Source organism: Arvicola amphibius, chromosome 5 (genome assembly GCF_903992535.2).
Source record: "Arvicola amphibius chromosome 5, mArvAmp1.2, whole genome shotgun sequence".
NCBI lineage: Eukaryota > Metazoa > Chordata > Mammalia > Rodentia > Cricetidae > Arvicola > Arvicola amphibius.
Window position 1 is genome coordinate 22,733,114 of NC_052051.1, and position 24,752 is coordinate 22,757,865.

The 24,752-nt window shown below is 54.5% G+C and overlaps 1 protein-coding gene across 1 annotated transcript; it reads right to left on the bottom strand.

The window, feature by feature from the left end:
* Myh7b (myosin heavy chain 7B) lies at window positions 1-23,975 on the bottom strand. Its single transcript, XM_042055123.1, has 40 exons — window positions 23,885-23,975; window positions 22,372-22,478; window positions 22,054-22,197; window positions 21,481-21,637; window positions 21,226-21,253; window positions 20,142-20,238; window positions 17,926-17,949; window positions 17,715-17,807; window positions 17,556-17,619; window positions 16,801-16,899; window positions 15,364-15,467; window positions 15,034-15,172; window positions 14,723-14,841; window positions 14,497-14,646; window positions 14,176-14,346; window positions 12,528-12,707; window positions 12,303-12,435; window positions 12,142-12,218; window positions 11,644-11,731; window positions 11,383-11,500; window positions 8,913-9,036; window positions 8,691-8,827; window positions 7,513-7,768; window positions 6,385-6,627; window positions 5,524-5,700; window positions 5,282-5,427; window positions 4,965-5,055; window positions 4,494-4,883; window positions 3,779-3,905; window positions 3,567-3,685; window positions 3,280-3,476; window positions 2,792-3,141; window positions 2,533-2,657; window positions 2,304-2,419; window positions 1,571-1,967; window positions 1,364-1,489; window positions 1,103-1,273; window positions 917-1,021; window positions 739-834; window positions 1-330 (listed from the first exon to the last, which is right to left on the bottom strand). Exons 1-40 carry the CDS (start codon window positions 23,973-23,975, stop codon window positions 1-3), a joined length of 6,006 nt encoding a protein of 2,001 aa, XP_041911057.1.
* Between the last annotated feature and the right edge of the window lie 777 nt (window positions 23,976-24,752).

Sequence of the window (24,752 nt, forward strand, 5' to 3'; positions counted from 1 at the left end):
TTATGCAGACATGGCATTTATTTGGTGTTCCAGGGAGGGTGGAGTGGCCAAAGATGGGAAGGAACAACAGGACCACAGTGGGTATCCCTCTTCAGAGCCTGGGATGTCACTCCTTATGCTGAGAGATGAAAAAGAGATGAGCTGTCTGTGTCTGCCCAGCTTCAGTACCACCCAGCACAGAGGCCTCCTCACCTTGGGGCCAAGGGCATCCCTGGTCCTTGCCCGCAGCTTGTTAGCCTGGGTCTCTGCCATGTCTGCTCGCTCCTCAGCATCATCCAGCTCATGCTGGGCCTTGCGATACTTAGCCAGGTTGGTGCTGGCCTGTTGCTCCTAGAGGCATAGGAGGGCCTTGGTTCCCATTGGTAACAAATGGCTACCATGCTCCCAGACCAGAAAGAAGCTGGCTTCTCCTGGTCCTCCCTCCACTCTTTCTGTCACCAGCCTTCCTTTTACTGGGACCCAAAGTGGAGACTGTCCTTTTAGAAGTGCCTGTGTGTCACTCACCCATCAGGCCATCCCCAGGCCTGAACAGAGAAAGAAAACAGTTCACCTTGGTCCCTTCTAAAGCTGTCAGTGATCCATGCTCCAGCCATAGATGTCCCTGAGTTGAGCGGGCATGGCTGCCCCCCTTTAGTGCAGCCTGCTACGGATGCCTCCCTGGCTGCAAGGCCTGCAGTTGAAAGCAGCTCACCACTGGCATCTTGAGCAGACCCAGATGCCTGGCCCCAGTGTGCTCACCGCCTCCTCAAACTGGCGCTTGTAGCTCTTGACCTTGCTCTGCAGCTTGTCCACCAGGTCCTGCATGCGAGCCAGGTTCTTCCTGTCCTCCTCCGTCTGGGCAAGCAAAGTGTTCTTAGGGTTGCCCGGACTGGGCTAGCTCCAAGCACTGCCTCCTGGGATGGACCCCGTCACCCACCTGGTATGCAAGCTCCTTGACCCTGCGCTCGTGTTTGCGCACACCCTTGAGGGCCTCAGCGTGCTTCTTCTGCTCCGCATCCAGCTCCGCCTCCAGCTCCCGCACCTGTGGGGCAGTCGAGGGTAATCTGCTAGCTGAGCTGGCTCAGCCTCGCCCCCACGGGAAGGGTTGGGAGGCTGCACACACCTTGGCCTCCAGTTTCTGCACTTGCTTTTTCCCACCGCGGAGGGCGGCCTGCTCTGCCTCCTCCAGGCGAGCCTGCAGCTCCCGCACTGTCTGCTCCAGTGTCTTCTTCATCCGCTCCAGGTGGGCGCTGGTGTCCTGCTCCTTCTTCAGCTCCTCAGCCATCATGGCTGCCTGTGGGGGAGGAAGCAGCACGGTGGGGAGGGGACGAAGGCAGCCCTTTGGGCTCTGCACTCGCTCATCCCCAACCCTGCCCTGCCTCACATCAGTTATGGCCTTCTTGGCCTTCTCCTCAGCTTCCCGCCTCTCCTGCACCGCCTCTTCCACTTCCCCACTCAGCTGGGCCAAGTCCACCTCCAGCTTCTTTTTCTGGTTCAGGAGGCCTGTGTTCTGAGGAGAGCAGAGCCTCAGCTGGCCAGCAGGACTCTGCCCCCAGCCCAATCCTTGAGGATACCTTTGACCCAGCCCCACCTGTGAGTGCAGCAGGTTGAGGCGCTCAGTGGCCTCCAGCAGCTCCTGTTCAGCCAGCCTCCGGCTGCGCTCACCCTGTTCCAGGGCCGTCCGCAGCTCTTCAAGCTCAGCAGCCAGGAGTGCAGCCCTGCGCTCGAGGGCCTGACCCTGCTCACGGAGCTCAGCCGCTAGCCGCTGCTCCTCGTCACGCCCGGCTTGTTCCTCCTTGAGCTGGGCCTGCAGTAGCCTAGTGGCTGCCTGTGCCTCCATGGCCTGACGGGTGGCATGGCCCAGCTGCAGCTCCAGGTCATTGAGGTCCCCCTCCATCTTCTTCTTGAGCCGCAGTGCTTCGTTGCGGGCTCTAGTCTCTGCATCCAGGGAGGCCTGCAGGGACTCCACTGCTCGCTGCTGGTTGCGCCTGTGAGAGGATTGCCATGAAGGGCAGGCTTAGCCTACAGGAATGGCGTAGGCCGGGCACTACCTGTGGTGTCATGCCCAAGAACCCATGGAGACGGGAACCTATTTGAGGAAGAAGTGAACTGCTTCTCTCTGTTTTAAAGCCCCTTGTGACTTGCCAAAAACAGTTAAGTTCATTCACTAGAGGCTAGGGGAACATGGGCTGAACTCTGGGCCTGAGCATCCTTTAGACTTGTGGGGAACCACGTCTGGAATGGAAACATCCTAATCCTGTGGCTGGGGCAGCTGTTCCCACCAGTGTGCCACCATAGGCACAGCAGGACTGCTTTGCAGAGACCTGAGGTTAGTGCACTCCTCGTCCTTCTCCGCCAGCTTCCGGTCCACTTCTGCCTTGACCTGGGACAACTCCAGCTGGATCCTCAGAGTCTTTGTCTCTTCCAGCTCTAGCGCCCCCTAGGGATGTGGATCGGGCAGTGTTGGGAGAGGGCACTGGGCAGGTATTTGGAGACCAACAAGGCCAGGGAGTCATGGACCAGAGTCTACCCACCCCTGTGGCCAGCCCTGACCTCAGCCTCCTCCAGTGCAGCTTGCAGCTCGCTCTTCTCCCCTTCCAGTGCCTTCTTGGCTTTCTCCAGTTCCTGGATGCTCTTCCCACTAAGGCTGACCTGGTCTGTAAGGTCACTGATCTCTTCTGCAGGGTGAACCAAGCATGGAGGGAGGACTCACCCTCAGGGAGGACTCATCCTCGCATCTGCCCTGCTCCAGGTTACTTCCCTCACCCCAGCTCCACAGTGGCCCTAAAGTGCTCTGGGCCTCAGGCCCTACCCTGCAGATTCTTGTTCTCCCGCTTGAGCGTTTCCAGCGCCTCGAGCGCCTCCTCGTGGCTATGCCGCAGTCGAAAGAGCTCCGTGCCCAGACCTCGAGCCTCCCTCTGCGCAGCCTCAAGTTCCCGCTGCGTCTCCTCCTCCTGCCGCCTCCGCTCCTCCAGCGCCCGCTCCAAGTGCCGCTGCTTCTTATCGAGTGCCGCAGCGGCTGAGGTGGCCCGCTCCAGCTCCAAGGTCACATCCTCTGACTCTGTCTGCAGCCGCAGCTTGGCCTTCTCCAGGGACGAACATTTAGCATTTGCAGCCTCTACACCTTCTTCTGCCTCCTGCAGCCGCAGGGCTAACTTCTTCCTGGACCACACACACACCAGGCAGGGTGGACTAGGGAGCCTGGGGAAAGGGCCCCAGAATCCCCACCACCGCATACAGGGCGAACAGGCACAGGCCTGAATCTCTTTGTCATGGTCTAGATAGATGCCAGCTACTCACTTGGCCTCCTCCAGCTCCTCGGTCCTCTGAATGGCATCTGCCTCATACTTGCTTCTCCACTGGGCCACCTCAGCATTGGCTTTGGATAGCAGCCGCTGCAGCTCGGCCTGAGCCTCCGACTCTTCCTCGTGCTGCTCCCGGAGGAGGTCACAGTCGTGCCGCAGAGCCTGTACTGCATGGGCCAGTGCTCCCTTGGCCTGCAGGGACACCCGTGGCCTCAGCATCAACTCAAGCTAGCAGGCCCCAGGGCCCACCTGTCTTCCTGGCAGTTGCCAGCGCCAGTTTACCTTGCTCTCCTCCTCCAGCTGCCGCCGAAGTTCCTCCAGACTCTGAGCTGCTGAGGTCTTCCCGCGGCTCAGCTGGCTGATCATAGACTCCTTCTCCTCGAGCAGACGACCCAGCTCCCCTGGAGGTGGAAGGGGTCGGCAGGCCAGTCAGTCGGTTGGGGGGCACCACCTAAGCCCCTAACTGGCATAGCCCAGCTAAACCCAGGCCTCACCATTCTCCGTCTGTAACCGCCCGCGCTGGGTGCTGGCATCAGCCAGCTGTCGCTGCAGCTCCTCCACTTTGATCTTGGCCTCACTTAGCTGATCTTCATAGGTCCGGCACAGCTTTTCTGCGCTTGCCTGGAACACGGAATCAGAGGGCAAGACAAATTTGTACATCCAAGGGCAGGATCCAAGGGGCTGCCAAGCGGAGAGGGGGACCAGGGATTGGGAGCTGAGGTATAAGACCAAGGATCAAAAGGAGGTTGAGTTCCAGGTTCGGGGTCTGAGTTCCTACTGTGGGCACAAACTGGAGCCTCGGAACCCATCCCCGGGTCAGTGGGTCAGGATTTGGGTATCTGGAATCAGTTGGGAACAGGCATTAGGATTAGGTTCAGGAGGTGGGAGGGGGTCCAAGTTGGGTGCTGGGGTTCAGGACAAGTACAGTGTTAGGGCAGATGGTAAATCTGAATTCAGGAGTCATGAGCTGGGGTCATACTTCTTTTGGGTAGGAGGACTGGGGTTTGAGTGTGAATCAGAACTCCCTGGAACCAAGGAATGAAATCGAGCAGTCAGGGTTAGAGGTCAGGACTGGTGGGGAGCTGGGGGGTTAGATGCCAGGTTAGGTAAGCATCCGGAAGTCAGTGCTGTTGTGGAGTATTGGCACTAAGCGGCCCGCGGACAGATGGCTGGGTGGGCTGCGGAGTCTCAAGTGGTTTGGAGGCACACCTTGCCACGGGCCAGCGTCTCCACGCTGGCCCCCAGGTCGTCCACCTCCATGCGTAGCTCGCTCTTTTCCTTTTCCAGCTTCTGCCGGATCCGCTGCAGGCTGTCCACCTGCTCGCTCAGCTCCGCCGCACCGTCTGCCTGCTTGCGGCGCAGGGCGGCCACGGTGGCCTCGTGTCTCAGAACTGTCTCCTCCAGCTCCCGCCGCAGCCGGCCCAGCTCAGCCTCACGCTTGCGGCAGCCCTCACGCTGCCCAGCCGAGGCCCCACCAGCCTCCTCGAGCCTCTCGCTGAGCTCCTCCAGCTCTCGGGCTGCCTCTGCTCGCTGCTTTTCCACCCGGGCCCGGGCTGCTCGCTCAGCCTCCAGCTCCTCCTCCAGCTCTTCTGCCCGCGCCTGGATAGATGGTACCAACTCCATGAGCCTCTGACGCAGGCCTGGTCTACCCAGCGCATTCCCCACTGCCACCGTGCACACCTGTAGTTCCTTGATCTTCTTCTGCAGCTGGACCCCCAGGAGCTGCTCGTCTTCCACCCGCAGGTTCAGCTGACTCAGCTCCGAATCCTTCCTGCGAGTGATGGGATGAGCCAGTCCTGGCCCTAACTGTTCTCCCACTATCCACGACCATCCCTGAGGCCTCAAGGAGCCCTGTGCATCTGCCGTCCTCAGCCGTGGTTCAGAGAGGGCAGGACATCACACCTGCCCTGTATCCTCCCCACAACAACAGGGCTGAGAGAATTCAGAAGGGAAGGAGAGCCCATCAGACTCAGAAACCCTGCTAAGCCCACACCTACTTCTTCAACTTCTCTTCCAGCTGGTGCTTGTCCTGGGTGGTGTCTGTCACCGTCTCCTGTGTCAGCTTCAGGTCTCCTTCAAGTTTGCGCTTGGCACGCTCCGTGTCCATGCGTAGCTTCTTCTCTTGCTCCAGGGAGCATTCCAGCTGCGGGGCAGAGCGGGGATCAGCCCCGAGCAGGCCGGGCACAGCTCCCCCTGACAGCCCTGCCTCCCGACAGCCCCCAAGAGACCTGCAACTCACATCCTCTACTTGCTGCTCCAGCCGGATCTTGGCCTTGGCCAGTGCGCTCACTCGGTCCTCCTCGGCCTGCAGGTCACCCAGGGCCTGCTGGTGAGCCTCCTGTAATGCCTTCTTCTCTTTGGTCAGTCGGACCACGGATTCATCCAGTGCAGCCATCTCCTCTGTGAGGTTCTTCACCTGTGCCAAGGCCCGACTCATTGTGGGGACATTCCTCCCCACAGGCCAGTCTGAGCAGCCACCCCTTCCAGCTGCAGGATGCGGGCAGGCCACTACACTGAGCCTCCTCCGTTCCTGCTCAACCCAGGGTTTCCTATCTCCTCGAGCTATGTAGGAGGATTCGTGGGTAAATGCTCACAGCCGTGCACAGTGCCTAGCCCTGAGTAAGAGACTTGTGGGTGGCAGCCATTACATTATCAACAGGTATTCAGTGAGCCGTGTCCTAGTCTCACCTTTCTCTTCAGCCCCCGTGAGAACCGAACAGCCTTACATTCCCCTCCTGTTATGACAGAGTCAACACAACATGGGCAACCAGAGGCACCAGATCTCTGTGACAGAGGGCTCTGTAGTTCGGAGGAGCTGCCTCCCCAGAGAGCCTGTGGTCCAGGACAGATGACAATCGCTAGCATTTACTAAGCACCTACTGTGTGCAAGGCCCGGTTGTGTATGCTTAGCAAAGTGACTTAGCGGTTCACACCAAATCCTCAGCCACCCTAATGAGAAAGTGCTGGTACCCTGGCTTGACAGGTGTGAACACTGAGGCTCACAGGAGGGCCGTGACCCAGCAGGGGTCTAGCGGAGCCAGAAGAGGACCCCGCGGCTGCCTGACCCCAGGCCAGCCCCTAGCGCAGGCCCTCTCCACACCTTATTCTCAGTGGCTTGCTTCTCCTTCTCAGCCTTGGCCAGCGTCAGCTCCAGGTCATCAATGTCCTTCTTGAGCTCTGTGCATTCATCCTCCAGCTTGCGCCTGCGGGCGGCTAAGTCAGCATTCACTTCCTCCTCGTCTTCCAGGCGCTCATTCAGCTCCTTCACCTTCGCCTCAAGCTGCACCTTGGACTTGATCAGCAAATGGCAGCGCTCCTCTGCGTCTGCTAGGTTGTCCTGCTCCTGCGGGGTGGGGTAGGCCAGGTGGAAGAGGGGCCATCTGAGGGACACCAGGTCCATCCCTCCTGCGGGGTGGGGTAAGCCAGGTGGAAGAGGGGCCATCTGGGGGACACCAGGTCCAGCCCTGAGAGAGAAAAGCCATTCATCCTGCGAAGGCAACTCCAATGGGGCAAATGTTGGCAATTCAAATTGGTAGGTGAAGAATTGAAGCACCCACGCTCTGCTGGGCTCTGGAGACTGTTGCAGGGGCCTCTCCAGGGCCTTGGACATAGGGACAGACATGGCACTGTTGAGAATTAGCATTAGCCGCAGTGCAGGCAACCTAGGAGGCCTCTGAGCTCTCAGGCCCCACTGCCCACTTGTTTGTCCAGAGCTGCTGCCCTCTGAGGGCAGTGTGGGTGGGCGCAGGCCCCGCCCCCACCTACCCTGAGCAGCACCAAAGGCCATCCCAGGAGGAGACTGTTCTTTCCTGTTTCCACACTGCCTGTGGCATAACCTCCCACACTAGAAAGGGAGTTTTATAACCATCATGGCTGTGTCTTCCCTGGGACCATCTCCAGCCTCAGCCTGGGGCTGGTATTCAAGGGACATTCAAAACTATGCTGGGGAGTTTCCAGAGGGCAAGGATCTATTTCAGGGAGGTTGGAGATGGTGTAGCTGGGACTCTCCTGCAACTTTAGCCTTAGGACAGACATATGGACAGGTAAGGCCTACAGTTAAGAGTGGGTGGACATCAAGCCCACAGGCCTCATCTCCTGGTACTTCCAGAGTAGGAAGACAACACGGAAGGTCAAGGTCCCCAGAGCCCCCCAGGGCCACCCTGGCCACGTCTGGTTAGAGGTTTTCGCCAGAGCCCTCTGAATATTCTCTTGACCTCCTCTCACTCACGGCCTGCAGCTGCAGGGCCAGGTCATTCTTCTCCTGAGTGACGCTGACGTGCGTCTCCTCCAGTTCCTGATGCTTGGCCTCAGCAGCAGCCAGTGCCCCTCGCAGCCCCCGCAGCTCGGCCCGCAGTGCTGCCAGCTCCTCCTCTGCCTGTGCCGAGCGCAGCAGCGGCTTCATCTTGAAGAAGAGCTTCATCCAGGACCAGTTCTTGACGGCATTGAAGGCCCGGATGTTCCACTGGATGGTAAACAGGGCATCCCTAGGGAGGGACAGCTCCTGTGAGCCAGTCAGCTCTGCCCCTTCAAGGTGCCATGTCCTCTCTCTCTCTCTCTCTCTCTCTCTCTCTCTCTCTCTCTCTCTCTCTCTCTTTCTCATCTTCCCAGCAGCTCTATGACCTCCAAATGTCCAAGTGGCCTCTGCAGGTGTCTGAAGACAGCTAAACTGCCAGGCCCTGCGGTCAGGCTGCCCTACTCTCAGCTGAGTGCCACCTCCTGAGAGGACAACCTCTACTTTAGCCAAGCAAGTGATAAAGAAGATACACAGTTCAGAGTCTGGGAGGCACTGAGTGTTGGTACCCTCCAGACCACACCCCGGACACGCAGAAGGGCAGAGACTGCTCGTTCCCCAACTTTTAAAAATACGTTAGCTGGGCGGTGGTGGTGCACGCCTTTAATCCCAGCACTCAGGAGGCAGACGCAGGCAGATCTCTGTGAGTTCAAGGCCAGCCTGGTCTACAAGAGCTAGTTCCAGGATAGGCTCCAAAGCTACAGAGAAACCCTGTCTCAAAATAAATCAATAAAAATGAAAATATTTTGTGTGTGTGTGTGTGTGTGTGTGTGTGTGTGTGTGTGTGTGTGTACATGGACCACAGCACACACGGGGAGATCAAAGGACAACATGTGGAAGTCAGTTCTCTTTTCACCATGTGGGTCCTAGGGATTGAACTTAAGTTATCAGGCATGGCAGGAGGTACCTTTACCTACCAAGCCATCTCTCTGATTCTCACCCCAATTTTAAGGTATAAAAATAGGTTGGGGACCTCACCAACCAGCCATGAGGGACAACCTAGGCAGTATGGCAGGGTAGAAGAGACTTGTAGCCCTGTAAGCCTTGGGACAGCAGCCATCCCTACACCCCCATGCCTTCCCCCCATTCCTGCCCATCTCTCATCCCACGGCTACCTTCCTCCTAGCATGCGCTGGTACTCCAGGCGCATGAGGTGGCCTCGGCTGCGAGCCTGCAGCAGGGTCAACACCTTAGCCAGTCGCTGGTCCCGGAGCTCTTCCAAGATGCCTAGAAGCCCAGCCTTGAAAAACACCTGAGGGCAGGGTGCAGCCAAGTGAGACCCCTGTCCTGCATGAGCGAATGCACCCAGGTCAACCCTAACTCCGGTGTACCCTAACCTTGGTGTGACCAAACTGATACTGAGTGTGGTCGATGTCCAGGGAGCCCAGCAGCTTCTCTGTGGCCTTCCTGCTGTCCACAAAAGTGTCATCCGGGAAGGCACTGGGGTTCAGGATGCGGTACCTAGGAGATCAGGGAGAAGCTGCCATGGACACGGTGCAGGCTGTTGACAGCGAATGGGAAGCATTGCCTGAATCTCAGAGGTGCCAGGGCTCCAAAGGGACATGCTACACAAGATGGCAGGGGGAAGTGTTGCCGTACTGGGGGCTATGGCACGTTCTATGCAAACCTCAGCACTGGGGCCAGGAGTGTGGCATACCTCTGAAACCCCAGCACTTGGGAAGCAGAGGTGGGGAGATCCTTGAGGCCAGCCTGTTACTGGGCCTGACCCTGTCTCGAAAGTGGGCTTGATGGCTTAAATGCATTTTAGTAAGTTTGTAAATGGATGTGGTTTTTATAAAGGGCATGTATGGCTTTTATAATTCTTAAAGGCAAAAGCAAAACATAGAAATGACATACTATACCATATCACAAATTTAAGAAAATTTTGAGAGAATTCTATTGAAAAAGGAGCAAGGATTCCTATCATGTCCACTTACCTGGACATATACACACGTGTCCAGATGGGCAGTGGCCATACTGTGAAGGGAGATTCTCAAAGATAGGCCAGGCCCGTTCACTAGGGAACTCACTAAATAAAATGTGTGGGCCATTAGGCTGCTCCATGTTTTACAGACAAAAAAAAAAAAAAAAAAAAAAAAAAAAAACAGCCAGGCGGTGGTGGCGCACGCCTTTAATCCCAGCACTCGGGAGGCAGAGGCAGGCGGATCTCTGTGAGTTCGAGACCAGCCTGGTCTACAAGAGCTAGTTCCAGGACAGGCTCTAAAGCTGCAGAGAAACCCTGTCTCGAAAAAACAAACAAACAAAAAAACAAAACAAAACAAAACAAAAAAACCAATAGTGAGGTACTGGGCACGATGACACATGCCTGTACGCTCGGTATTCAGGAGGCTGAGACAGAGGATTGAGAGTAGTTACTTAATTGTCTGTGTATGAGGATTTTGCCTACGTGTTTGTACTCATGGGGACAGAGGAGGTGCCAGAGCCCCTGGAACTGCCACACACAGCTGGTTGTATGGTTTTAAGTCACCACGTGGGTGCTAGAAACTGAGCCCAGGTCCTCTGCAAGGGCAGCAAGTGCTCCTAACCACGGAGCAGCTCTCCCGCCCAGGGTTAGTTTTAGGTTTGTTTGAACTGGCACACATACTCATATGGCAGCCAGACAACAGCCTCAAGGCTAGCCTCGTGAATGCAGTCCTACCTCCTCTGAGACAGGCTCTCTTACCACCTGACTCATCAGTTAGAGCATCCTGGGTGGCCTGGAGTCTCAGAACTCCTGCCTCCTCAGCACTGGGATGAGTGTGACACACGGCCCAGCATTTGTATGTTGGTTCTGGGAATCCATCTCAGGTCCTTGTGCTTCAAGGCAAGAGTGGGTCATCCACAAAGTCCCAAGAGTTTGTTTTGATTTTTGTGTTTGAAATGTCTTATTCTGTAGCCTAGGCTGCCCTGAAATTCACTATGTAGCCCGGGCTGGCCTCAAACCCTTGGTGCTCCTCCTGTTCCAGCCTCCTATTGCTGGGATTATAGGTGTGAGACACCATGCCCAGGAGTATTGAGAGTTTGAGGCTAGCCTGGGCTAAACAGCCATACCCTGCTTTAGAATAACAAACGGACGATGGTACAGACTGGCGTCTTTGGAGTCTTTGGAGATAAGGAGCCATCTCCAAGACTGACAAGGATGTGAAAACCAAACTTACAGACTGTGTACGGGATTTGTACAGACATCTAATCTATGAAGGGAACCGACCCTGTACTTGTGGAAGGGGCAGCAACTGAGGACGTGCTCTTATAACTTAATAAACAGAACCTACCAAGGTCAGTGGGAAGGGAGCTGATGGCCCCGACAGGGCTCTGACGACTTGTCAGGCATTCCCCAGAGTCTAGTCCGCACAAATACATATTCAATCCCCAAATCTACATCTTCACTTGAGCTCCAGAATAAATTCAACCCCATTCCTGCTTTCTCTTCTAGGACATCTGCTGGAGGTATTTCTGACTGGGCATGCCCAAACCCTTTAGGCACCCAATCTAAACATCTTGTCGTCGTATGGCTCCGTAGATCTACTATACAGTGGCTTGGGCCTGAAACCTAGAAGTCACTGTAGGCTTAGCCTTTCTTATTCTGTATCCAAGTAATTGGCGAAGCCCCGAGCCTCCACCTTCCACATATACCACAAATCTGTTCACATCTCTCCTTAACCTCCTCCTAGGATGGAGGCTCCTCCTCAGGAAATAGAACCTCTCGTCCCTTGGGCTCTAATTTGTCCCTCCCACTTCCTCAGGCCCCACTTAATCTAAGAGCAGGAGAAAGAGGCCGTTGGCAGCTCTGAAGCAGCCAGCACCCACCGCTGTCTGAAGTCTGCATACAGCAGTCTGTTGGGGAATCCTTGACGACAGATCCGGATCCCCTCCAGGACCCCATTGCAGCGTAGCTGGTGTAGTACCAAGAAGGAATCCATGACCCCTGGATTACAGTGGGGGTGAAAGAGATTGGAAGTCTAAGGACACGCCCTCAGGCCCCTACCCAGGCTTTACTTTGAGACTGAGCAGATCCTGCAAGGTGAGGGCATTTCTGGTTCCCCGTCCCGACCAGCCCAGAAACACCACCTGGAGTCTTGTTCTCATTGGGGACGATGCAACGGACGAAGTGGGGCTGTGTGGCCCGCAGGTTGGTCATGAGCTTGTTGAGGTTCTCCTGGGAGTAGGGAGGGCAGGGAGGGCAGGGAGAAGGCATGGGAGGGGCAGAGAACCAGAATTAGATGCTGCAGTGGATAGGGACCAGGTGGGGACTGAGCAGAGGGGCCCAAATGCACCTGCACCTGTTCTTTTTCTCTTGCTCCTTATGAAACTCCATCCGCCCCCAAAGTCCACGGACCCCCTTTCCCGGGGCTCACTCCCATAGCTTCCCCTCCCCCACAGCCCTGCCCAGGCAGGATGGGGGCAGGCAGCAGCACAGACTTGCTGTGATGTTCACGTAGAGAGGAGCTAAACATCACTGCAAGTCTTAACAGCTGCCCACCCAAGACACAGGGACTCGGCAGGAAGCACAGAGGCCGATGCAAGCTGCAGAGGGTCAGGGCTGCTGGGGCCCTGTCTGGACCTCACCTTGTGAAGCTGAGACACTGTCTGAAACGATGCTGCCTTCTTACGCTTCTCTTTCACCCCAGACTTGGGGGGTTCAGCTAGTAGAGACAGGAGAACCGATCATGCCGGGGAATGTTACTCTGTGGATCCACGGGAGGACCAGATTGTCACTGAGTACTCACTGGAGCAAGAGCCTGCATAGTTTTCATAGAGGGTGGCCAAGAGCCTGTTCTGTGACTTTTGGAAGATGGGGACCACCGTTTCATTGAGGGGGTCCTTGTTTTTCTCCAGCCAGCCCACGATGCTATAAGGTACCTACAAAGAGACAAATATTGAACCAAGGTCACGGTGACCCCAAGAAGGGAGAGAGGACAGTGGTTGAGTGTTGATTTCCAGTGGGCACCTACCACGCCTGCGTAGTGGACCACCTCAAAGTGAGCCTGGTACTTGCGTTTCTTGTCCGGGCGAGGCTGCTGGAAGTTAGGTGACTTCCCGGAGTGATTGTCATAGAGCTTGGCCCTGAAGCTGGCATCTGAAGCCTTGGGGAACATGCACTCCTCCTCCAGGATGGACAGAATGCCCAGAGGCTAGGGACAGGGAGCAAGATTGAAGGGCCAGACCGTGCTGGCCTCTAGACTTTCATTCTCCAGACTAGCCCCACCTGGGAGCTGTTTCAGCGATAACCCAGCCGTCTGCAGGGACGAGCCCCACACCCAGGAGTCCAGCTTCTAGTCAAGAAGAGTTTGTGGCTTGACTTTCAGTCCCCTTCTTTGCCTATGCGTGCAGACCAGCCTGGCATCTCTGGGCTCCATGGCTCCCTTGTACACACTAGGTTTGGGGTTTTTAAGGTCAACTAACTCTGCATTTTGGTCCCCACACTCAATGGAATTAGGGATCCTGTGTTTTACTAAACCTATGCTTTTAAAAATAAGCATTTGTTTATTTGTGTGTACATGTGTGTGTCTTCCTGAGTTTATGTGCCTGTGGAGGCCTGAGGGACTTGGATCCCTTCAGGGTGGAGTTACAGGCAGTTATGAGTGGCTTCATGTAGATGTTGGGAAGTGACCAGATCCTCCACAAGAGCAGCAAGTGCTCTTAACCACTGAGCCATCTCTCCAGCCCTAAACTTTCATTTCTTAACCAAATGGGAAAATAATTTCACTTCAATACTTATTTAATAGATAACTCCCCCCCCAACACACACACACACACACACCCCACAGACACACACACAAACCAACCACATAAAGCCCACCAACCAGAGACTATCTCAGAGTCACCTGTTGCATGGCCTATTCTGGCTTCTTCACAGCATTGAAAATTCATGTTCAGAGGATAACTTTACTGCAAACTGGGATTGTGTCCGTAAAGAACATATGTGCCGAGCTGGACCACTGAACCATCTTGCCAGCTCGGCACATAAGACCCATGTCACCAAGCCCGATAGCCTGAGTTTGCTCCTCCGGACCCATGTGGTGGAAGGAGAAAAATGACTCCTGAGTTGGCCTCTGACACCCCCCCCCCCAACACACACACACACATACATGCACACCATTGCAGGCGCTTACCAGCACAAATACATGAAGCAAATAAATACATGAAATGATAGAAAAGGAACGCACATGCCCTGGGCAAAGCCTCTGGAGTGAACTAACTCAAGGTTACAGCACAGGCTGTGCAAGGCTCAAAGAGAAACACCACCCCCTCCCTGCCCCGGACACGCTTTATTTCCAATGTTGCCAATTTATTTTCTCATTCTTTGTGCACTGGGGAAGCATTTACAATGCGTTCCAATCTAGTAAACATGGGAGTCTCTGCTTAGGTCAGTTCTACACCTGGCCTGGTGAATGGCAGAGCCGCCCACGATGGTTGCATCCCGTCCTTAGGTCCCTTATGACCCTAGTCACCTATACTCAAATGTCCTCACACCAGTGAGCACAGCCACGTGACCACATTCACACTCCTGCACACGCTTCAGTCGCAACCACACGTTGATACACAGCTGTCACACACACAGGCACACGGGCGCGCACACTTGAGCCCTTCTGGCCCGACCTTCTCGATGAGGTCGATGCAAGGCTGCAGGTCCATGCCGAAGTCGATGAACGTCCACTCGATGCCTTCCTTTTTATACTCCTCCTGCTCCAGCACGAACATGTGCTGGTTGAAGAACTGCTGCAGCTTCTCGTTGGTGAAGTTGATGCACAGCTGCTCGAAGCTGTTGAACTACCAGGGGCAGTGCCACCGTCAGCGGGCTCCTTGTGGATGGGGATGGGGCGGGGCGGGAGGCCATGGGGAATCAGGGGTGGGGTTCCCCCACACCCGCCCATCGGCCTCTGCCTCACAGCAATGCCTGTGTTTGAGATCTGGTCTCACCTCAAAGATCTCAAAGCCAGCGATGTCCAGGACTCCGATGAAGAACTGTCGGGGCAATTTTGTGTCCAGGGTCTGATTGATCCGGGACACCAACCACCGGAACAGTCGGTCATAGGTGGCCTTGGCCAGGGCCCCCACAGCAAATACCACCTGTGGATGCAGGAAGGCAGAATTGGGACCCTGTCTCAGCTGTTGCTGGGTGAGCCTCAGTCTGCAGGCATCTCACCTGCTCCACACTCTGGCCCTTGGTCACGTACTCATTTCCCACACGAACCCGGGGGTGCAGAAGACTTTTGAGGAGGTCCCCACTGCTGACCCCCATCAGGTAGGCAGCCTTGTCAGCACCTGGCAGGGAATACATCTGGGATGAGGAAGAGGAAGGTGAACGATGTGGGCACTGGGGGACGGAGGGAGGGTCTAGAGTTCAGACAGGAACAGAGAACACTGAGGTCAAAGTTCATGGACCAGGATTGATGACCATGTACAGAACAAGGTGTCCAGAGAAAAGACCAGGTAAGTGGGATTAGAGGCCCTTACTCTCAGTGCCATCTGCCTCAGCCTGCTCCTCTCTCTGCTTCTGTTTGAACTTCATGTTGCCAAAGTGCAGGAGGGCGCCCACGATCTTATAGCAGGTACACTTCTCATCCACGCTGAAGCCCAGGATATCCATCGCGTGCTGAGGTGGGCGCAGGTCAGAAAAGTACAGATCCTTGAGGGTCTAGCCAAGCGCTGCCACTCCGGTCATATTCCCTAGTCTGTACCCAGTGCATATGTTCACACACACACACATGCACAAGCACGCACACATACACCATGGGAACCCAGCTTGGCACCACTTCCCACCCCTCATCCCCCCATGGAGCGTACATCAGTGGCGATAAGTTCCTCCCCGTCATCCATGTTATCCACAGTGGTGACCCCCTGGCTGCAGAAGTGGTAGTCATAGGGGTTCATAGAGAGAAGCAGCATATCTGTGGACAAGACACCTCAAAGGGTGAGGTGAGTCAGGCAGAGAGGCAGAGTTCACAGGCTGCCTTCTCTCTCCATTCCATCTTGAGGCCCCGGGGGTGGGGGACTCTGTCCCCAAGTCTAGATTTCCTCCCAGGGCTTCTCTGTGACTTTTTTTTTTTTTTTTTTTTTTTTGGTTTTTCGAGACAGGGTTTCCCTGTAGTTTCTAGAGCCTGTCCTGGAACTAGCTCTTGTAGACCAGGCTGGCCTCGAACTCAGAGATCCGTCTGCCTCTGCCTCCGGAGTGCTGGGATTAAAGGCGTGCGCCACCACTGCCCGCTTCTGTGTGACTTTTGATTTATTTTATTACTTATTTTTACTTTTTTGAGACAGATTCTATGTAGCCTAAACTGGCCACAAACTCAAAATCCTCCAATCTCAGCTTCTGAGGACAGGAATTACAGGCCTGGCACCCTGGCTGCTTTTTTTTTTTTCCCACAGGTGTGTGTGTGTGTGTGTGTGTGTGTGTGTGTGTGTGTAGTGGGGTGGATGGTGGGGTGAGACTGGGGATGGAACCCAGGACTCCGTGCCTCCTGGACAAGCGCTCTCTACCATGAGTTATACTCAGCCTCTTCAGGTTCTTATTTTATTTATTTACACATTTACTTTGTTTTGTTGAGACAAGGTCTCTCTACATACACCTGGCTGGATTAGAATTTACAATGTAGACGAGGCTGGCGTCAAACTCACAGAGATCCATCTACCTCTGCTTCCTGAATGCTGGGATTAAAGCTGTGTGCCACCAAGCTCAGCCCCTTTTCAGCTCTGAAGTGCATGTGTATGTCTGGGCGTGTGTCCTTTATGGTCCTCCCGAGGTGGACCTCAGTCCGAAAGTCTCACTCATCCTTTGACCGCTGTTCACACTCATCCCTCTAGCCCAGATCCTGAGTTGATACTGGGACAAAAGGAGGACCAGATTTTGCCTTCAAAGGGCTTGTGAAAGTGAAAGTGGCTATAGACTGGCCCTGGATTCCCTTGGTGCTGGGTGGGGGGTCCTAATCTCAGGATGGCAGGAGCAGCTACCTGCAACCTTGATAGGGCAATGGCATTAAGAGGCCTGTTCCCTACCCCAGGAACACCCATACCCCCCACCCTACCACCACCAAGAAAGGCTTTACAAAGAGGGTTCCATGGTAATAAAAAGCGGCAGGAAGAACTGGGGAGAGGCACAGACAGGCTGTGAGCCTCCAGGAAAGTGGAGGTAGCCCACACCTCTGCATAGAGGGTGAACAGCCATCCCAGGGCCTGGCCTGATGGGAGCCATCTTTGGGTTTTATTCCCCATCCTGACCCTCACCCTGAAGCTCTGGCTTCTTTCCTGAGAGGATCTGGTAGTAGACATGGTAACCACGCTCACCAGGCAGCTGGAAGATCACTCGTGACTTTTCTAGAAGATCTGCAGAAAAGGAATGTTGGCCTGCTATCTCCTTACCTCCCCAGAGCCCGTGTGGTATAGGGAGGGATGGGAGGCAGCAGCCACAAGGGGCAGGCAATGTGTGGAGGTGCCTGTGTCTGTGCACAGCCCAGCACACACTGGGAGAGCGTCTCCCCAGGATCTGTGTCACTGTGTGTGTGGAACTTGTGTCTGCCTCTCTTTGAGTTTCTGGTGTCTTCTCCCATCACTTTCAACCTTACATATTGAGGCAGAAATCTTTCAGTTGAACCCGGAGCTCAGCCATGCAGCTCTTACTATCCAGTTTGCTCTAAGACTTCCTGTCTCTGCCTCCCAATTGCTACTCAGTATTTACATGGGAGCTGGGGATCTGAACTCTGGTCCTTGCACTCACACAGCAAGTGCTTCACCCATGAGTCCTCTCCCCAGCTCCCAGAGAAGGTTTTGAGGCAGGGACAGGACATGATTGACTTCGGACCATAGACTGAGTGGCAGACAAAGCAGCAGAGACCAGCAGACCACTGTGATGGGTGGGGAGGACGCAGTGTGACCTGGTTGAGGATGGAGAGAAATGCCAGAGCAGACGGAAGACAAAAGATGTGTTCAGTTTCAGCCTCTGTCCCTCCCCCCACACCTGCCCTGCCCATTCCCGGACTCACAGCTGTCAATGTCCGCAGAGGCCAGCTTCCCAGTGGGACCAAAGTGGATGCGGATGAACTTGCCCTGCAGCAGAAGGACCATGCCCCCCTCAGCCCTGTTGGTTCCCACCACCATGGCCCTCCTGGATACTGACTCTTCTCCACCCCCAGCCAACTCACAAAGCGGGAGGAGTTGTCGTTCCTCAGAGTCTTGGCGTTGCCAAAAGCCTCCATGGCAGGGTTAGCCTCAATGATTTGATCCTCGAGGGTGCCCTGGTGGCAGCAGGAATGAGGGGCCAGGAGAGCCCATGGGATCTCGGATTGCAAGGAGAGGTGGGTATCCCCAGGACCCCCAAAATGTTGTCTGCCCCACAGCTGGCCCTGTACTTACCCCAGTCTTTGTTGCCAGAAATTGCTGGAGGGAGAAGGAAAATGTCAGAAGATGTGGAGTCTCTCCAGAAGGGGTGGGGCATCGGGACAGTGATTAGTGAGGCAGTGTTGTTAGTTGCCCACATATTTAGTAATGCCAAACGTAGCATTCTGCCCTCCCCTACTCTGGACACCTAGCTTTCCTGGGGTGATTAACTGAGAGGAGATGCTAGACAGGGAAGCATGCATGGTCATAGGGCTTGAGACGGGGGCGGCACTAGGGTCTCATGTGTACTGAGGTCAAGCCTGTCTCTTGATTCTTAGGAATCTCTTCGTTATCCACATCCACACAAGACACCTGACTCGAGTATCCTCTCCCCTCAGAGGCCTGCCAAAGCCCTCCTCCTCTGAGAGGATCTCCCTGATCTCTGAGACAGCAGAGACTTCTTCCTTCTCTGAGCCTTCCTACCCTAACCTCCCCGGAAGCCCTTCTACATATTTTCTGTACTGTGTTGCCTGTGTCTTCAGTGTTGTGTGTAGACTAAGATTCGACATGGTCCTGCCAGCTGCAAATAATTAGCTTTGTCACAGTAAGGAGCTGATCTGCTCAAGGCCACACAGCAAGTCCATTTGTCCTGGGGGAGAGAGGGGTCTCCTCAAGCATCCTGCCTCCTGTGGTGTCTGTCCTTCTATGTCCTACCCAGAGGGACACAGAGCTCAGAGTCCACACTCCTTCCTTCCCTCCTAGTTTCATTCTCCCCACCCCCACCCCACCACACTAATGCCAAGAGCCCAAGAAGAAGAGAGAAAGAAACAGATTCAAGGGATAGTAGACATGTCACTAGGGACTTCGTGGCTGCTCATTTATTTATTGATCTCCAATATGTGCTCACATTGCTGGGTAGAGGGAGTAAAGAACCCGGGCCTAGTCCCCCTCGTCCAGCTTGAACCCACTGCTTTTCTTCAGGACTCTTTCTGGCCAGTTTACCCAAATCTGAACTCAAGGGGAGAGGTTAGTACAGGTTTTAAGTTACCAAATCCATGGGTGGCTTCTGTCACCTCTCTGAGCTGCCCCTCTGGCCTGACTCCAGGATCAGAAGCCCTTCCTAGGCAAGTGCTCCCCTACCCTAATCCTTCCAGCTGTGCTCCTGTCAACTATAACCTCTGTCTTTTTTCCTATTATGGGATCACCCCACTTTTCTGCTGTATCCTATAAGACCTTTTAGGGTTTGGAAAACATGGTGGGAAAGAAAGGGAAGAAGAAAGAATTTCAAAAAGTCAACCACAAAAACAAAACAACATGGGTTGCAACCAAAAACCAAAACAAAGTCCAAAAACCAAGACAATCAGAAGAGGAAAGGGGGAAATTGGGCTGGGGGGGGACAACAAAAAAAAAAACAAAAACAAAAAAAAAAAAGAAGAAGAAAAAGAAGAAGAAAGAAAGAAAGCACAGCAAGAAGAAAAAAATTAGAAGAAAAAGAAAATTGCCCCAGAATAGAGCAAGGCTCAACAGGACCAGGAGTGTGGGTTGTGCAGAGGAAACCTGGGGTCCAGAAAGAAAAGACTCTCACTTCAGTGTAGTCATGTGGGGGTCAGCAGAAGGCACAGAGCTCTCAACACCTGGCCTGTGGGCCAGAGATAAGATAGTTTACTTAAAAACAACAAAAACCCCATGCCTCCACTGTTTTAAGAAGTTTCAAAACGTCTTAACTAAAACCACAGGCCGTGCTATTGTCAAGAGTTCCCAGAGCCGCTAGCTCTGGGAGGTTAACATCTGTGGATGAGCCTGCTCCTCTCCTTGGCAGCAGGGAACATTGTCTTTGACGCATACAGCCCAAGAAGACAGCCACTTTGAGGTAGAAGCAGCTTACATGGTAAAAGCTTCAAAATCGTGATCAGAATGGTCAAGCCACACACACACACACACACACACACACACACGCACGCACGCACGCACGCACACACACACACACACACACACACACACACGAAACACCTGGGAGTGACGGAGGGTAAAGCTGCAGCAGGCCTGGCTCAGGCCAAACATAGTGAAGGAGGTGGCCACAGGTTTTCTGGTCAAGCCTTGCTCAAGCCAGAGTCTCTCACCAAAGTAGGAGGCTCAGGCAGGGCTGGGGGCTCTGGGAGGTTGCCATTTGAAAAAGAAAGAAAAAGAAAAAAGAAAGAAAACAAAACCAGCGAGAAGCAGCGGGGATTGGTGCCCAAGTGGGCAAGTCTTACTGCCTTCTTGCCCGGCCCGTCTCCCAGGGCAGCGATGATGGCAAAGTACTGAATGACCCGCTTGGTGTTAACCGTCTTACCGGCCCCCGACTCTCCGCTTGGACAACACAAACAAGAGTCACCAATGCCCGTTGGTCTAAGTCCCCAGCTCTCAAACCTCAACCTCCTTCCTCATCACTGTTCCCAGCTCAGGAGCCCCGGAAGCAAACCCCCAGGTCCAGACACTCTGTGGCATGATGGTGCTATGCACTTTCCCTCCTGAGCACTAACTCACCTCCTGGTGCCAATCCAGGTACCCCACCTCCATCAGAAGACCCCATAGCATGAACTGTGATAACTTATGAATAAGGAAATGGACCTTATTCATAAAAGGAAGTTCTAGGGCTGCCTGTGCTCTGTGCAAGGTCACATTTAAACACACTGGCTGCTGGTAGGTTTGTGTGGCAGCCTAGAGTGTTCTGCTCTTATTGGTGAGATTCAGGGGCCTAAAGGCACACAGCAAGACATGGAAATGTGAGTGCCTGAATCCAGCTCTGTCTGATTTGAGAGTGACTGTAACAGCCAGGCTAAAGGTTTTATGTGTGTGTGTCCGTGTGTGTGTCCGTGTGTGTGTGTGTGTGTGTGTGTTTGCATGTATTGGCCTGATGGGATGTGAAGCTGATACATCAGGAACGGATCTCTTTCCCATGACGGCAAAGGAAGGATGAGGGCTGAGGGAGAGCTCAGAAGACACTGAGAAGAGCAGGGGAGAGAACCTCCGGAGAATCCAGGTGGGACATTCCAGCTCGGGGGAGAGACAGCGAGGAGCTTAGGGCTACTCCCATGTGTGAATATCTGCTTTTGATGCCCCCATAAATGGAGAGAAAAGGATATTGGCTCCAGGAGGTAAAGGCCCTGCCTTAAGAACTTTGAATCCAACCCTGAGACATAGCTTTGATTCACTACCACCACCACCATCACCACCACCATCACCACCACCACCATCACCACCACCACCATCACCACCACCATCCCCCCTCCTCCTCCTTCTCCTCCACCACCTAATGGCTAGCACTTGCCACTCCATGCCCAGAACCCCACTCACGTGATCAGCATGGACTGGTTCTCTCGGTCTACAGGAAAGAGGAGAGAGTACACGCGTCAGCCAGGGTGAGGGACTAACCAGAAGTGGACCTCCTGAGTTCTATGACACAGAGACAGTTGTCCCCACTTGAAGTCCCAGTGGGAAAGACCAAGTAGGACTTCCAGCCTCAAGAGGCAGATAACAGGGCAGTGGAGGGGAATCCTAACCAGAGGCCGCCCTGGAGCTGAGAGGGCTAGTGAGGGAGGTGGCTCTTACTGCGGAGCATGTCATTGTAGGCATTATCCGCCACAGCGTATATATGAGGTGGGGCCTCAGAGCGCCGCTTGCCCTTGTAGGCAGCCACCACAGCGGCTGTGTAGACAGGGAGCCATTTGTACGGGTTAATGGTGACACAGAAGAGGCCCGAGTATGTCTGAGGAGAGAGGTCACAGATGGAGTTTTAGGGAGAGGGAAGAGAGATGTCCAAGTTCCCATTCCCAGGCCCACCATGAGCCCTGCAATATTCAAGAAGCCTCCTGATAGGCCATGCCCAGCCGTTCCTCCTGTTCCAGTTAGAGTCCCAAGTAGGGACTGACCGCGGTCCTTTGCTGAACCTTCAATGGTATTAAGTCCACAGCCTTCTCAGGCCCCACCCACAGCCTTGACTCTGACGAGACCCTAGACATCACCAAGCCTTTGCTCTAGGCTGTCCTCTCTTTTACATAGGGTTGTTCCTCTCTCTGGCCCGCTAGCTCTAGCCCAGCTCAACAGACCCCATTCCTTCTGAGCCCTGCCGCACTAGTAGTCCCACCCCATTAGCGGTCCAGCCCGCAGCTGCCCAGGGCTCACATAGATCATCCATCGAGCATATCGCTGGCGCAGGTTGTGCAGCACCGCAGCCTCGTTGAGATGCGTCATCATGGCCATGTCCTCCAGCAAGTCGAAGCGGGGTGGGTTCATGGGTTGCACCTCCGTTTCGCGCACCGTCAGCACCTTCCAAGATGTGTGATACGTAGTGAGGGCTGAGAGATGGGCCAGCTGACCTTTCCCCTCTCTTCTACCCACGTCCTCCCATGCCCCACCCCACTCATTCACTCCACGGATCCCGCCGGACAGGTGATGCAGCCCGGCTCAGGTGGATTAATCTCAAGGGAGAGGGAGCTCAACCTTCTGGTCTTTGGTCTCCACGGTAACTTTGCCTCCAGTAGCCTCAGTCTTGATCTCGGCCTCAACATAGGCGTCCTGTTCATCGGGCACCCAGACTCGTTTCTTTCCTAGGTGCAGAAAGATCGGACTTTGAGAGGAGCTCCAAGAGTCCAGTGAGGTTCCTACAATGTGGACACAAAGCAGTGCCCCCCTCCCCTGCAATTCCCCACCGGGAGTCCTTCTGCCGGGAAATAGGGGTTACTCTCCTCTAACCCCTACAGTGAGGACTCTGCCAAACCCAGCATGCAGTTGGGAGGGTCCCTACAGATCTCAAAGGAGCTGATTGGAAAAACGGTCTACACTGCACACCTGCGTTCAGCTCCCTGTCACTGGGGAAGACTTCCTTCTCTCTGGGCCTGCTTCCTCAAATGTAAAGGGCATGAGGCCCCCTGAAGTCCCCAGGTGGAGGAGCCCTCCAGTAGCAGGCTCCTAACTCTCAGATGGCTCATACCTTCCCCATTTCACTGAAGACTTGGGGATCTCCTGTGTTCTGGGTTCTTTCCTGGCTGGTCAGCTCACCCCAGAGCTTCTGAGAGCCCAGATTTTTATGATGTTAAAAATGTGGACTCGCGCAGACAGCAAGTTCTCTTCCCTGCCCTCCTAGGTGCTAGCCACATGACTTAGAACTATTCATATAACAAGGCTCCAACCCAGGCTCCCTGGTTTCTTTGTTTCTTAATGTACTTAAAACTTTTTTAATGCCCTCAGGAAATCCTTGACTCCACGTGCTAAAATTTTAAACAACAGAAAACAATTAAGATGACAGACAATAGAAGAATGTCAAATTAGGCACGAGATGCCTCTCCTTTCTTTTGAGGCAGGTTCTCACTGCATAGCTCTGGCTGGCCTCCAATTCACCAAGATAGGCCTACTTCCACCACACCCACCTAAATGCTGTAGCTTTTGAATATGGGGCTCCAGATGTTGCATGCCCTAAGTCTGGCTCTACTTTGGTTCTTGCCTGCCCAGGTTATTGAGAAGATACACAGAAAGTCATCGGCTTTGGGCCCAGCACACAGTAAAGCCCTAGACACACTTCCTATGTTATTATTGTACTATGAGCCAATCGAGTCATAAATAGTAGTCTTTATTCCTGTCCCTAATAAACAGTGGCTTCGGCTCCATGGAAAGCACTAAAAATAAGTTCAGCACAGGTTTTGTGGGCATGGAGGCCACCTGCACACATCCGTCTCTTCTCAGAAGCCCCGGACCAGCCTGAGTCCTCATGGTGATGTCACGGGTAAAGTGACATTACCCCATTTTACAGGGGGACAAACCAAGCCTTACTTGCAGCCACACAATCATGTTCACATGGTCCCTGCAATGTATAGCTTCTGGCACCCAGAAACTGAGGGAAGGTCCCAGGTCTCTGTCAGGCCATAGGGCTCCTGTACCATCAAGCAGAATGACAGCCCTCTTCACTCCTAGTCTCTTGGGCTTCTCCATGACTGTGGCCCTCTCTGCTCTCACTTACCATCCCATGGGACAGTGTGGACTTTCATCAGTTCCTGGTAGCCCTGGCGGAGATAGCAGGCTGATTCTCCGAGTTCGCTCACATCCATCATGGTGGTGAGAGGGGGAGGGGGAGGCAGCGATTCAAGGTAGTCCTAGGCAGCAGGTCCTGGGAGACGGTAATGGCAGGAAACTCAGGGACCGGGTTCCCGCACTGGGGTATGACCCTCTAATCCACAAAGTTTGATAGTGGGTCTCCCCGTGCACCTGCAAACGCACACCTCCAAACATAAGAGCATCCTCTGCTATAGGTCCTGAGGGCCTGAGTCCACCAATGGGCTCCCTCCAGCCTTTTCTCCAGCTCCAAACCTACCCCTGATCAACCCACAGCCCTGAGCAGCCACCCCAGCTCTGATCAGCCACCCCAGCCCTGATCACCCACCCCAGCTCTGATCAGCCACCCCAGCCCTGATCACCCACCCCAGATCTGATCACCCACCCCAGCTCTGATCACCCACCCCAGCCCTGATCACCCACCCCAGCCCTGATCACCCACCCAAGCCCTGATCACCCACCCCAGCTCTGATCACCCACCTTGGCACCACAGTGAGGGCAGGGAGCTGTGCTAGCCCTTTTATTGCTGCTGTCAAGGTCAGCAAAGGAGAACTATGTCAGCAATCTCCACGTGTCACAGCAAACCCCCCCCCCCCCCCAGCCTGGCCACAGGACACAAAAGGCAAATTCTCTTTTATCTCCTCTAGCTCAGCCCCTGGGCTATTTTTACCTCCCATTGTCAGGGGATCACAAAGGCTGAGAGAAAGAGTCCACTCAGTCAGGGAAGCTGGGATTCAGAGAGTGACAGGGACAGGGACAAGGCATTAAGGCACTCA